The 13,811-nt window shown below is 40.8% G+C and overlaps 2 protein-coding genes across 2 annotated transcripts in view; one reads left to right on the plus strand and one right to left on the minus strand.

The window, feature by feature from the left end:
- The first annotated feature begins 630 nt into the window (after positions 1–630).
- TAF11 (TATA-box binding protein associated factor 11) lies at positions 631–8,675 on the plus strand. The gene is made up of 5 exons (XM_077754935.1): positions 631–1,009; positions 5,112–5,260; positions 6,821–6,908; positions 7,251–7,347; positions 7,989–8,675. The coding sequence occupies exons 1-5, from the start codon at positions 839–841 to the stop codon at positions 8,117–8,119; spliced, it is 636 nt and encodes a 211-aa protein (XP_077611061.1). The 5' UTR covers positions 631–838; the 3' UTR covers positions 8,120–8,675.
- A 221-nt stretch (positions 8,676–8,896) lies between these two features.
- The window catches only part of BLTP3A (bridge-like lipid transfer protein family member 3A), a 73,403-nt gene continuing 68,488 nt past the window's right edge, over positions 8,897–13,811 (minus strand). The window contains exon 21 of the mRNA XM_077754936.1: positions 8,897–13,728. Coding sequence (XP_077611062.1) covers positions 13,603–13,728 — 126 coding nt within the window. The 3' untranslated portion in view covers positions 8,897–13,602. The remainder of the gene's footprint in view (positions 13,729–13,811) is intronic.

A 13,811-nucleotide genomic window follows, 5' to 3' on the forward strand; every position in this document is an offset into this window, starting at 1 on the left:
TGAAAAAGGCTCGTTAAAGTGAAACCTGCAAAGACAGGACTTCCCTTCCCGGTAGAATGTTTCCTCTTACTTTTGATGGAATTAACTGAACTGACATATGTCAGGTTTGTGAAAACGACCTGGATATTGAGTACCGGTGAATTGGAAACATCATTTAATTAGGTAGAAAGTATATATTGTCTTTGCTACTAGAACTGTTCCTAGTTCGAAGTAGGCGATCAACAGATATGCAGTGAATAAATGGGTTGGATCAATTATGTTCAAGCTGTATGACCTTTGTTTATTTAGGTGCTTGAGGAGCCAAAAGGAAATGCTGGCAATTCACACAGCACCACGGTCTCTAGCCAATTGAAATGTACGAGGTTGAGTCCCTGCCTAAAAGTTTACCAGGCAGCCGCAACCTAAGACACCGGCGTACAACGGAAATGAGTCTTCTCCCGTCCCCAAACTTTACTGAGGAAAGCGGATTAAAGAGTTACCTGCGTTTTTAGAAAGGCATAAAGGAAAGGGGGAAAAGTCTATTAAACAACACAACTCTCCTTTACAACTGCTGATTTCCCAGGGTGGGAAGCCCATAAACTGATTTCCGTACCCTCAATTTTCCCTCTCCAACCACCAGCAAATCAGTCAAAACGGAGCCCGTGAGGTCCTCTACGCGTGCCTCAAACTGACCCCTCCGAGGAGCCGTAGGTGTGACGTCATAGTAGCGCGACGATAGGAAGTAAGCTTCTGGGCTTCTCTGGCTCAGTCAGTCCCGAGCTCCAGAGCCTGCCAGGACTGCGTCTGTAGCTGCAGAGTCTGGCAGGCTTGCGATCTGTCCCTTCTTTTCCTTGCTGCTATGGATAATGCCTGCGAGTCGCCCACGGGAAAAGATGGGGAGACAGGGGAGTCAGAAGAAACGGCTGCTGCTCCCGGGGGCCCCGGGGCCACGGATACAGACGGAATCCCGGAGGAAACTGATGGGGACGGAGATGCGGATTTGAAAGAAGCCGCGGCCGAGGAAGGCGAGGTAGGGAGAGCTGTGTGGATGAGGTCAGAAGAGTAGTCCGATGTTGCGTTAGTACTTGCTCGACCGGCTTCCTGGTTGTTCTCTGCCAAGCTGAGATAACTCGAACTCACCGGGACTCCCTCTAGATCTGCCAAGATGGGTGCAGAGAGGGAGGAGACAAAACTATATGCTAATTCCGTTTCCGAGCCCCAGCCTCTGGGTTAATACTTTTAATCCCTACCTCTAGATAGTAAAGCTACTTCTAAGAGAGTTTTTAAATTTAATTTAGGTAAATTTACCCCTAACGTGGGGCTGGACCTCAGGACCCTGAGATCAACAGTCCCATGCTTTTAGGCAGAGCCACTCTGGCCGCCCCTAAGGGAATTTTACAGAGCCTCTTGGTTTTCCTGGTGAGGACATTGGGATCTGATGTTAAAGACTTAGTGCAAGAGCTAGAACCCAGGATTCCTCGGATCCCTTTGACCGAAATGTTTTTCCTAGATGTTGCTCAATGTGTCATATGCTGCAGAGTCGATAAAGGAAACCTTTACGGAGTTACTGGTTTAGTCATGTTTTTACCCTCTTGGGACATTTAACTAGGACTAGTGACCTGGGTGTCAATGTCCCAGGGACTCTATAGCATAAACACACCAAACCCATTAGTTGTGCCACCCCAAGAGCTCAGCAGTGTTGCCTACTGAGCATCAGTCAGGGGACTAGAATTTCAGCGTTCTCTGGGTTCCATTTCTAGAGATGGAATCTTGGAGTCTTAGAACTTCTGTGGGGCGCCTGGGTGGCTTAGTCCGTTAAGCGTCCGACTTTCGCTTAGGTCATGATCTCGCAGTTTGTGGGTTCTAGCCTCGCGTCGGGCTCTGTGCTGACTGCCAGCTCAGAGCCTGGAGCCTATTTCAGAGTCTGTGTCTCCCTCTCTCTCTGACCCTCCCCTGCTCACGCTGTCTCTCTCTCTCTCTCCTAGAAATAAATAAAAATATTAAAAAAAAAAAAAAACTTCGGAGGGACTTAAACACATTACGGGGAGGACATTGGATTAGATAGAAATAGCCTTTCAGAGCATTAAGTTGCATCAAAGTATATCAAGTAAGAACTTTTAGAAAAATGTGGGGGTGCCTGGATGGCTCAGATGGTTGAGCATGGGACATTTCCTTTCAGCTCAGGTCATGATCTCATGGGTTCCTGAGTTCAAGTCTTGCATTGGGCTCTGCACTGTCAGCAAGGCGCCTGCTTGGGATTTCTCTCTTTGCCTCTCTCCCACTTGTGCATGCATGCTCTCTCGCTCACTAAAAAAATAAACATTAAAAAAGAAAAGAAAAATGTGATGAAACTTTTTTAAGAAGGAACCTTTTAAAAAGATCTGAAGGACATAGAGGATTTGAGTAATAATTGGCTCTGGAAGAACTAAGAACTCTCTACATATAGAAATTTGCACCCAACAGAAGATACTTTTTGATACTTCTAACTGAAACACTTTTTTAAAAATGTTTGTTTATTTTTGAGAGAGAGAGAGAGAGCACGACAGGTGGGGGTGGGTTACAGAGAGAGAGAGGGAGACCCAGAATCCGAAGTAGGCTCCAGGCTCTGAGCTTCAGCACAGAGCTTCTTTGGGGCTGGAACCCATGAGCCATGAGATCATGACCAGAGCCAAGGTCCGACGCTTAACCGACTGAGCCACCCAGGCGCCCCAAATTGACTGAAACACTTTTAAAAATTGATCATATACCAGGGGCATCTGGGTGGCTGGTTGGTTAAGCAAGCTTCCAACTCTTGATATCGGCTCAGGGCATGATCTCAGGGTTTGTGACATGGAGCCCCTCGCGGGGCTCCCTGTTGACAGCGCAGAGTCTGCTTGGGATTTTCAGTCTCCTGTCTCCCTCTCTGCCCTTCCCCGACTTGCGTGTGTGCAAATGCACTCCTTCCCTACCTCTCTCTTTCCCTCCCTCAAAACTTAAACATTTTTTATTTAAAAAAATTTTTTTTATTTAAATATTTTTAAAGTTAATTTAAAATTAACTTTAAACTTTAAAGTTAATTAAGTTAACTTTAAAAATTGATCATATACTGGGGCGCCTGGGTGGCTATCAGTTAAGGATCTGACTTCGGCTCTGGTCATGATCTCATGCGTCGTGGGTTTGAGCCCTGTATCAAGCTTGTGCTGACAGCTGAGAGCCTGGAGCCTGCATCAAATTCTGTGCCTCCCTCTCTCTATGCGCCTCCACACTCGTGCTCTGTCTCCCTCTCTCTTTCTCAAAAATAAATAGACATTAAAAAAATAAAAACTAAAAATTGATTATATACCATGCCACAAAGAACACAAACTCTTAAAAGTGAAAATCAAAATAGGCCCCATCCTATTACCACAGTGCAATAAGTGTGAAATTAACAAAAAGCTTCTCTCAACTTCCACTCCCCCCAAATAAACTAACACCCAGGACTTAAAACTGTTTTATAAATAGTCCTTAGGTTAAAGAAATTAGCAAAGAGAACACTACCATCATATTATATGGGCTTTGACCAAAGCCATATTTAAAGAAAAATTCATAGCTTTACATATTTGTATTAATAAATAGGAGATGCTGAAAATAAGCACCCAACTCAAGAAACCAGAAAAAGAACAGAATAAACCAGAAATATTTGATGTTCAGATTTTAGGCCAAATAAATTTTAAAATCTAAGAAAAATTTTTCATTTTTAAGGAAAATATAAATCACCAAAATTCAAGCAGAGAGGTTAGAAAACTTGTATAAATAGTTAACTAGAGAAGAAATTGAAAACGTTTTTAAAGATACACTTACCTTCACTTTTACCTACCCCCTCATATTCCTGTATGAGTTTATGTGAGTTCCTCTTAAGAAAAATATACGTTAAATCCCATTAATTAAGTTTGTTGCTTTTTGATTTTATATTAAGTTGGAGGGGACAAAGTTTGGATTTTAATTACTATTAAACATCTAGCATGAGTAAACCTATGTTAAATGCTTATGTGGGGAGAGATAAAGAGACAAACCTATCATCAAAAGGTTTACAATCTAGCAGTGAGAAACATTTGCATGATACAGTAGAACTGAAAGATAAGAGAAGAGCACTACATGTGAGAGAAACTCAATTAAAAGTTCCAAATCCATGGGCACCTGGGTGGCTCAGTCAGTTGAGCATCTGATTCTTGATTTCAGCTCAGGTCATGATTTCACGGTTCATGAGTTGGAGTCCACATCGGGCTCTGTGCTGTCAGTGTGGAATCTGCTTGAGATTCTCTCTCTCTAAAAAGTATATATTAGGGGCTCCTGGTGGCTCAGCCAGTTAGGTGTCCGACTTCGAATCAGGTCATGATCTCACAGATTGTGAGTTTGAGCCCTGTGTCAGGCTCTGCTGACAGCTCAGAGCCTGGAGCCTGCTTCAGATTCTGTGTCTCTTTCTCTCTTTGTCCCTCCCCCATTTGTCCTCTGTCTCTTAAAAATAAATAAATGTTATTAAAAAAAAAAGTATATATTGAAAAACAAAAGTTTCAAATCCAGGACCAACTATAACTCACCCAGTTGATAAAACCTATGACTCTTGATCTCAGGGTCATGAGCTCGAGCCCCATGCTGGGAGTAGAGGTTACTTTAAAAAAAAAGGAAATTATTAAAAGTTCCAAATCCAAAGAAATGCCGTTTTGATGAGAAGGGGCCTCCTTTTTAAAAGTCTTTCCAAATGGAATCATCAGCAATAAAGAGATGTATAGATTTAGAGGCAGGAGAGCTGACTGGATGGGGAGGATTTTTCTGACATCCCCTCTAAAGGATGAGGTCAGGAAAGTAGGCTCAATGCAGGGGAGAGGTTTTCATGATCCTTGGCACTTCATTTCCTTTGTAAACGTACTAGAGCTATGATCATATACCTAAACTGGAAAGCTGGATTCTTTGGCTGGTTTTCTTTCCACAGCTGTGCTATAAACTTCTTAAGGAGAGAGAGTGTATCTTACGCACGATGGTACAGCCAGTGCTTGGAACCAAAAAACTATTGAATAATGGATTTGTTGTGTTGTAATGAGAATAAAGTCTTACCTTCTTCCCCAAGTCTGGAAAGTAGGCCAAATATATAATAGTGTTTCTTTTCATCTTCTCAGCTCAAGAGTCAGGACATCTCAGATTTAACAGCAGTTGAAAGGGAAGACTCCTCTTTACTTACTCCTGCAGCCAAAAAAATGAAAATAGATACCAAAGAAAAGAAAGAGAAGAAGCAAAAGGTGGATGAAGATGAGATTCAAAAGATGCAGTAAGTTACTTTCTGATTTTTTTCCCCATTTAAGTCTCTAACTTGACCACACAAAGTTAATAAATTTGAGGGGCCTTTAAATTTTTTTTTCCTTTTTTATACTCAAAAGAAGGTAAAGCAAATAATACTTTCTTGTAACATTTTAGGAAATATAAATAAATAGAAAGAAAAAATATCCTCTTATCACCAGAGATCAACACTTTTAGTATTTTGAGGGATAGTCTCCAAGATATTTTCTATACATATATATCCAGAAGTAAATTTTTTCAAAGATGTTACTGTTTGTGACCTGCTTTTCACATTGTATATGGTGAATGTTTTCCATGTCAGTAATTATACATAGCTCATAACTTTTTTTAATAGGCTCATTGCATACCTGCCAGAGAATACAGAAAAACTGAAAAAAAATTACCCATAATCCCACCACCCAGAGTTAACCCTGGGTATATATTAGGTTATCTACTTTTTCAGATTTTGTTTTAAATGTTTTAAATATTTATAGCTAAATATTTTCTTGTTGTAAATCTGCCCATATATTATCAATTTCAAGGGCTGCATTGTATTCCATTGTGTGGATGAGTGATCATTTAACCAATCCCTATAGTTCTTTTTCTTTTCTTTTCACATTATGATGATGAGCATCTTTGAGCACATCTTTGCCTACTTAAACATTTAGTCCTTAAATAAACTCCCAGGAGTGAATTGCCAGTTCAGACAGTCTGAATATTTTCAAAGGCTCTTCATACACATTTCCAGATTCTTCTCCAGAAAGGTGGTTGCACTTCACACTCTATCAGCATGAATGAGTTTGTGTCCTCCCATTCTTACTAATACCATTCTTTTTTTTTTTTACAAGTAGTTTATTGTCAAGTTGGTTTCCATATAACACACAGTGCTCATCCCCACAAGTGCCCTCCTCATGCCCATCTCCCCCCACTAATACCATTCTTTATAATGCTCACCTATCTGATTCATGAAAAATGTTATCTTATTTTAGTTTAGCATTTTAATTTCTTTGGCTAATAGGGAAGGTTAACTTTTTTCCCTCTGTATTGGTCATTAGTATTTTTGTAACTTCCCTATTCATGTCCTTTGCTTATTTTCAAAATTGCTATCTTTTATTTATTGGAAAGCATTAAGAGCATTAACCCTTTTCCATGTATTTTACAAGTATTTTCCCCCAAGTCTGTTAATGTCAAAAAATACTGGTTTGAGTATAAATTCATGTATCAAATTTTTACCATCAGTGTGAAATGTAATAAGGTAGAGTTAGGGGAAGAGAGAGCCTAGTGCTGAAAACATAATCTACATAGTGATCCCAACATTATAGTTTACGTTTTTGTTGTTAATGAAGTAGAAAGGAAGTTGTGTTTCACTTTTTCTCAAGTTTCTTAAGAGTAAAAATGCTTTATCTTCATTCCTTGTAAGCGCCAAGCCTAATGCTATTGACCCCTCAAAAATTCATTTTCTGATTGTCTGAGACTTGCTTTTATTAATGTGATAATATACCTTAAACATTCATCGTTGTAAGCCAACTTAATTATCTGAATCTTTGCATAGAATCCTGGTTTCTTCTTTTTCTGAGGAACAACTGAACCGTTATGAAATGTACCGCCGGTCCGCGTTCCCTAAGGCAGCCATTAAAAGGGTAAGCGCGGACTACCACACTTCATTTCCATCAGATAGGAGAGTTGAACTAGATGCAACAACTATGTCCACTGGTTTAAGTGAGGTGTTAAGTTGGTAGATCATTCATGCAGGAAAACAAAAATAACATGCCTCTCAATTATCAGTTGGAGTTTTGTATTCCAGGGATAAGGTCTAAACATATAGAATGGATTGCTATACACCTGAATCTTTGCTTTAATAGTCTTAATTTCAGTATCCAGCCTTAAGTAAAAATTTTGTTTAGTGCAAAACTCTGAAGGGTACCATATTCTAAAGCCAGTCCTTGACTTTTCTTAATCATGGTTTTTGTCCTTATTTCAAGCTGATCCAGTCGATCACTGGCACCTCTGTGTCTCAGAATGTTGTTATTGCTATGTCCGGCATTTCCAAGGTTTTCGTCGGGGAGGTGGTGGAAGAAGGTAAGTGTTGTTGATACATGTATGGGATTAAACCTCTGGTGGTCTTAACTTTCAAGAATATCTATACTAAGGGACCTAACAAAGTACCTGTGGGTGTTTTCATTTGCACGGGAAGTTGACCAAGTGGGGCACTTTGTATTCAGGAAAGCATGACAATTATTCCTCAAAAGTTTTAATACTGGGACTCAAGGAAGCATCTGTGAAAAAACTCTGGATTCCAGTTCTTGGTCCAGGGTAACAGAAGCCTACTCCATATTTTTATCCAATGGAGTTTACTCATTTCTGTTGCCAATTTAAAGACAATATAAGCTATCATTGGGGACTAACCAGTGAGTGTGGTATGAAGAGGAGTTGTCACTGATGTTATGAGTCTTGGGAACTGTCTTCTATCCATCAAGGAGGTACCTGGCTGAGTGTATTGCTGATCTCCAGTGAGTGAATTTTTTTTTAAGCAGATGATTATATATTACACTAAAGCAAATGTGATAAGTTTTATAGCATTCTCTTAAGAAGGGAAAATGTCTTAGTTTATTTCCTTAGCGAGCTGAAGAAGGATTAATGAGAATTACAGGATTCAAATGGATTATGTGATTAATAAGTCCTTGTGCGACAATGAAACTTTCTTCTTGTCCTCTGTTTAGCACTGGATGTGTGTGAGAAGTGGGGAGAGATGCCACCACTACAACCCAAACATATGCGGGAGGCTGTTCGGAGGTTAAAGTCGAAGGGGCAGATCCCCAACTCAAAGCACAAAAAAATCATCTTCTTCTAGACGAAGCCTAGAAGAGGCTGGTACTGAAGGAAGAAGTGCAGGTTCCAGACTTCCTACTGCATGAGACTTTTGCACAGGTGCTTTAGTGCCTCACCCCTCCAAGGGTTCCATGATGATTTTAATGTCTCTCTCAGAACTCTGATATTCATCACATCTGAAAGGCATGCAGCCTGTTTCATACTTGCCTTGACTAAATATTGGCACCTCTTCGGACATTCTGAGGTATTTAACTGTTTCTTGGCTAGTTGGAAGAAGAAAGGTACATGGGCCTCAAGCATCTTCCAGACAGGGAAGCTGCTTTCAGAGAGAAAATCTTTCCAAGAAAGCTTTGGTGGTTTCACATTGAAGCATGAAGCTGCTATGAGTTAGGTTGTTTCTTCCATCCGGTTTTAAGTAGATGAACCAACCAGGCTTGGACTTGATCAACAACTTGGACTTGTGATACTCTACCATGAAGAACAGTGATAGGAGGAGGAGTGGAAAAGTTTATCCCTGTAAACATGTAAAGTTCTCCTATGGATCTTGGTGAGTGATCATTAAACTGTTTTCCAACTTGCCACATGTGTATTCATTTTCTGTTTAGCTGGTTGGAATGGGGAGAAGTTCATCATTCTTTTTTGGTGTCAGATTAAAACTGGTCTTGGCTTTTTTTGAACATTTGAGCCCTTCCTGTTTTCTACTAGAACCACTAAAATTTTCTCAAGAGTACTTGGAGCACTTAAAAATAATGTAAAAGCCCATATATATTCAGGTTCCTATAAACAGATAAACCACAACCAATGTTTAGTAAGTTTAATTTGCTTTTTTCAGGTGGTTCACAGAACCAGTACACTCAAGGTTTGATTAGATAATGCAACATTAAAATTTCCCAATACTGACCAGTATTCCAGTTCATCAGATACATTCTCTTTGTTTTCCTCAAAGAGAGGGGAATGGAGTGACCTTTTATTGACAGTGATTAGCAGTAATAAGGCTACTGTATATAATTGGCAATCCCCAAGAATCCTTTCCTCTCTCATTCAGTGTCATAGGGAGAAGAGTTTTGAAGCTATTCTCTTTTGAAACTTTCCTGAGCATGAGATTCCAATTTTGTTCAGCACCCTGATGCGGGGGAAGGGGGAGAGACAGCTTGGACTCACAAAGTTGAGCAAATCTAACTTTTAGTATCTTACATTAAAACCCATGGCTTTAAACATATTTAGCCAGTGAAGAAGACACTTGAGTGGGGCATTCCACAAAGAAACGCTGTAAGACTCAGGCTAAATCTTGACCAAAAACTAATAAACTGGGGGAAGGAAAGAAACACAGATAGTCTCTCAGCTCTAACAGGATTTTTTTTTTACGGTTATAGAACTATAGCTATTTCAATTTGACATATTGGATAAGGCTGAAACTTATAAACAACAAGGGAGAAAGATCACATCCCAGCTCTGGCCACTTAGCAAAGCCTCAGAGTTTAAGGTTCTCCAAGAGTACGTCTCCTTGTGTCTGTTGTAAAATAATTCCCTCTCAACAACAGCTACCAGCTACTATCCATACCTACCCAGAGGTGAATGGGAATATTCCTATTCTAGTAGAAAGTGGGGGAAGATCTAGGTGAGGGCCGTAGTCTCTGTAAGGACAGTACATCACACCAGCTTCTCTTGAAAGAGTTAAGACTATGGTAAATCACAAGGCAATGACAGCTTTTGCAGTTCTCAACCAAATGTCATTCTATTAGCATTGCAGCAATGTTCAGTTTTTTCCATTGTTTTGTGATGTTACTATAACTGACTTAAGAAGTTTAGGCAAATATTAAATGAGGAAGAAAACAAACCCTTGGTGTTAAGATTTGGAATGGCAGATCCCCACATCACTACGGGAATACTTCAGACTACTTGCTTTCCACCACCCCTGTGAACTAGTCTATAAGGGGAAACTAATGTAAATGGGTTAAAAGGAAGCATTTAAATTATGGGAAATGTGAGGGGTAGTGTTTACCCCTTGTATATTCCATACACAGAAACCATTCCTTTCAGAACCATGAAAAGGGTACATAAAGTTTGAGGCCCATGGCAAAATTGGGGGGGTGGGGGTAGGGGGAGCAGATTAAACAGCAAAAGCAGCCATCACAAAAACAGAACCCATTCATTCTGTCTTAAGTCAAAGAAATGAGGTTAATTATTCCAAGTGAGATGAAACAAACTTGAGATTGATAATCATCCCTGCAGCTCAGCTAAGAGACATCTAAACTAGTTCCTATGCACAAAAGCCCGTCTCCAGCACATCCATGTAAACAGGAAATCTAGACAATCATAGATGATACATAGTTGTAAATGCTTCACAGCTGAAATGGTGATGTGCAGCAGCTGAAGTCTTTGAGGGATAGTGGTGCTATCACTCCAGACATTTTCTTGAGGTATTATTTCTTGTTCACAGAGTCTTAGAGCTCCAAGGCAGAAATCATAAGCAGTCCAAAGCACTACAATTTTCCTTCCATTTTTTTTCTCTACATTTACCCTGAGGACTCCCAACCAGTTCACATTTCTTCATTACGAAAGTCGTCTTTCCCCCAATGAATAGGAGTATGAAGTTATACAAGATGATTGTTATTAAGTTTCATGGGACAGTGACCCCCTCCACATTTCCTGCAGGAGGATTTCAAGACACAATAGCCAAAGCCACTGCATAAGTCAGAAATTCCAGGGCTCCATTTGTCACATCAACAAGAACTCCAGGGAGCCCAGAATCCTGACTGAACTCTGGCACTAAAGGTGTTAGCCTTGATGCTTGCCAGAATTGTTTCTGTTGCCTACCAGCAAGCACAAGCTTAAGGTGAAGCAATACCTATTAGGCATTTTCTTTGCTTGGAGGGATGCCAGAGAGATGGTGGGTGGGGGAGGGGAAGGAGGGAAGAGAATCAGAAGATGATTTTAAACCAATTCGGGTGAGCCTAAGGGTGAATGGTTCTATTTTCCAGCTATTGGATCTCCCTCCGCTAAGAACACTAGAAAGGCCATACTTGAGAGGACCAGTGATCCATTTTGCTCAACACTACGGCTTCCAAAGGAGCAGAAGCACTAACAGGGAGTTTGTGGAGGGACAAGTTACCCTCTTCATTGTATTTCACCAAATAGCCCGTTTTCTAGAACTCCTTTGGAAGGCCATCACACAAGGATTCCTCTTAAACCTTCATCACCCATACATAGATTCTGCCGGCACCGCTTCTTGGACGATGAGCTCCTTAAGTTTCTGATTGGCTGTGAGAAGTGCTTTTTTTGTACCTAAGGCTATGAAGTTGAGCCCTAGAGCTAGTATTTCAGGACTTAGTGAACATGTCCTTCCTCCTGACTGGATATCTGACCTCCAACCACCCTTGGTTTTCACCCTTCCAGAACTGGAGCTAACATGTTAAACACATGTACTCATGTGGAAATATCTCCACCCTCTGATAATTTTTACTATTCTCTGGACCTTTCCTCCCTTCACCATATATTTTGTAAATAAGGTCACTAGAAATGCACAGATAATTTAAGCCATTAAAATGGTTTTGTATGAGGTCCTGTTTTCCTTATTGTCTCCATGTGCCTTTCCTGATGATGCAGTTGGGTTTTGAGCCACAGCAGCACACTGACCCCTCCTTCCCCTCAGCAATGGTTAGGTTTCTTTGCTGAGTTCTCACAGAGATTGCTGCCTCACTGGTTGCTGGTAAGTGCTTTACTTTACACTTACCTAGAAAACCTCACCTTTCATTTTCCTGTGTGGTCACAGCCTGGCTTATGGGCCTTCTGTGATTTTGTTATTGTTTTAAGTCCCTTCTGGTTTATGTCTTATTGCCTGGAAGAAGGGACACTTGACTGCATTATAATATCCTGCTCTCAGATTATTTATAAAAATCTTAAGGTTAAACCAAGCACTGACCCAGAGGAAACTTCCCGTTAGCATTATCTCCAGAAAGATGTTTATTCTTAAGTCTCTAAGTTGGTTCCTAAGCATGACAAAATATTCTCATATCTCATAATAACAGGTGCTTTTAAAATTGCTTTAGTGACGAACCTTGACAAAAGTTCTTTGGAAGTCTGAACAAATTATATCTTGCTCCTTCTTGAATGCATGTTTCTTTTTATCTTCAAAAACCTAGAATATGCAAGTCAAGCATGGTTTCCCATAAAGGAAAACATTTTATCTTTCCTTTAATAGGTCATGTGTGATTAAGTAACATTTTAGTAACATTACTAAAAAACTATTTTACCATCTTGCCAATTCAAGGTGAGTTAACTGATGAACTTCTGTCCAATCAACACAGCATGAAGTGTTTTACACAGCAGTATGGATGAAGGTAGAATGCTGCGGGAGAATTAGGTAGGAAAGAGGGGGGAAATAGCTCTTTTATGGGGCAAGGGGAAACCTAGCTAAGTTGAAGAGTTTTTGTTTTGTTTTTTACTTAAGTCAAAATTACATGATTTTAAAAAGCCACAGTGATAGAGGGGTATGAGAGGCAACAGGCTGAGATGTTTATGTTATAGTTTAAAATACGTCCTCAGCTCCCAACCCACCAAATGCAAAGGAGAGTGCTGGTAGAAAGTCCCAGTGCCTGGAGAGCAGATGTGGCCAGGAGCCCAGGGAGATGAAGGAAACAACTTGTGAAGTACAGCTGTGGGAGAGAGGCAGAACTCTAGGCAGGCAACAGGGGCTCAGGATCAAGTTCCCTTGGTGATTCTTACCACATCACACCTTCAACCTAGCTCAGTGAATATTTTTTTCTTGATTTAGATTTCAAATAAATTATGTTATAGAAGGGAAAGATGATACAACTGAGCCACGACTATTGTTTACTTTCTACCACAGCATAACAATGATGAAAGTATAACAGAAAAGAAGCTTAACCCTGAAAAATCTGATTGTAGTATCAGCCAAGATGGTATGAGCTTGGCTCCCTTTCCAAAAAAAGGCAGCATCCAGGTCTCCCTTACTCTTGTGCCTCTCCTGGCTCCCGCCTTGCTGGCTACTTCCTGTTCTACTCTACTACCATGGCCAAAGCTCAGGCCAAGGACTTCTCAGGTCTGCTACAGGAAGCTCTGGGACATAAAATCTTTGGTGGCTCTGTGGGTGACTGAGGAGATGGGTACCTTCTCTTGTTCACACAGGTTGTAGAGGAAGCAAATGTCTCTGCCATGAAACCAGGTGGTGAAATGGCCCTAAGTGTTGATAAGATTCCACCTAGTGTGCAGAGGGGCAAAAGGCTTTATACAGGCAAGACATGCGTGAGCCACGCACAAAGCTGCCCCTGATTTCCTAGAACTTGGTCATGCTTTGCCCTGTCTTCCACCCAAGTCACAACAGCTAGTAGAAAGGACACCACAAGGAGTGAGCTGAACACTCCCCAGTCCCTCTGGCATCCTTAGCAGACTGACTCAATGCTGGACAGTGCCTTCTGTAGCGGGTGGTGCTGTTGCTGGTGATCTCCTCGTCTCTCCTTGGCACAGGTGGCCGAGCCACTGCTATCAGAGCTCAAAGAGGGGGTTATATTTCCTGATCTCCTGAAGCAGCCTTTCTTTATCCTGGTTGGCATTGGCCAATGCTTGTTTAGTTTCTATGAGTTCCTTCTGTAAGGTAGGTAATTCTTTCACCTGAGGAACAATAAATAATTTACAGTTAATAAATAAGGCAACAGCAAGGCAGCAAGGAGACAGAATTCAAGCAGAAAAAATCC

Source organism: Crocuta crocuta, unplaced genomic scaffold (genome assembly GCF_008692635.1).
Source record: "Crocuta crocuta isolate KB4526 unplaced genomic scaffold, BGI_CrCroc_1.0 scaffold132, whole genome shotgun sequence".
Lineage (NCBI taxonomy): Eukaryota > Metazoa > Chordata > Mammalia > Carnivora > Hyaenidae > Crocuta > Crocuta crocuta.

What these genes read in the sequence shown, in the direction of transcription:
- TAF11 (XM_077754935.1), top strand. Translation starts at nt 839, where the DNA reads ATGGATAATGCCTGCGAGTCGCCCACGGGAAAAGATGGGGAGACAGGG. An exon ending in GATGAGATTCAAAAGATGCA is followed by an intron (nt 5,261 to 6,820) that starts GTAAGTTACTTT and finishes ATCTTTGCATAG; the next exon opens with AATCCTGGTTTCTTCTTTTT. An exon ending in CGGGGAGGTGGTGGAAGAAG is followed by an intron (nt 7,348 to 7,988) that starts GTAAGTGTTGTT and finishes TCCTCTGTTTAG; the next exon opens with CACTGGATGTGTGTGAGAAG.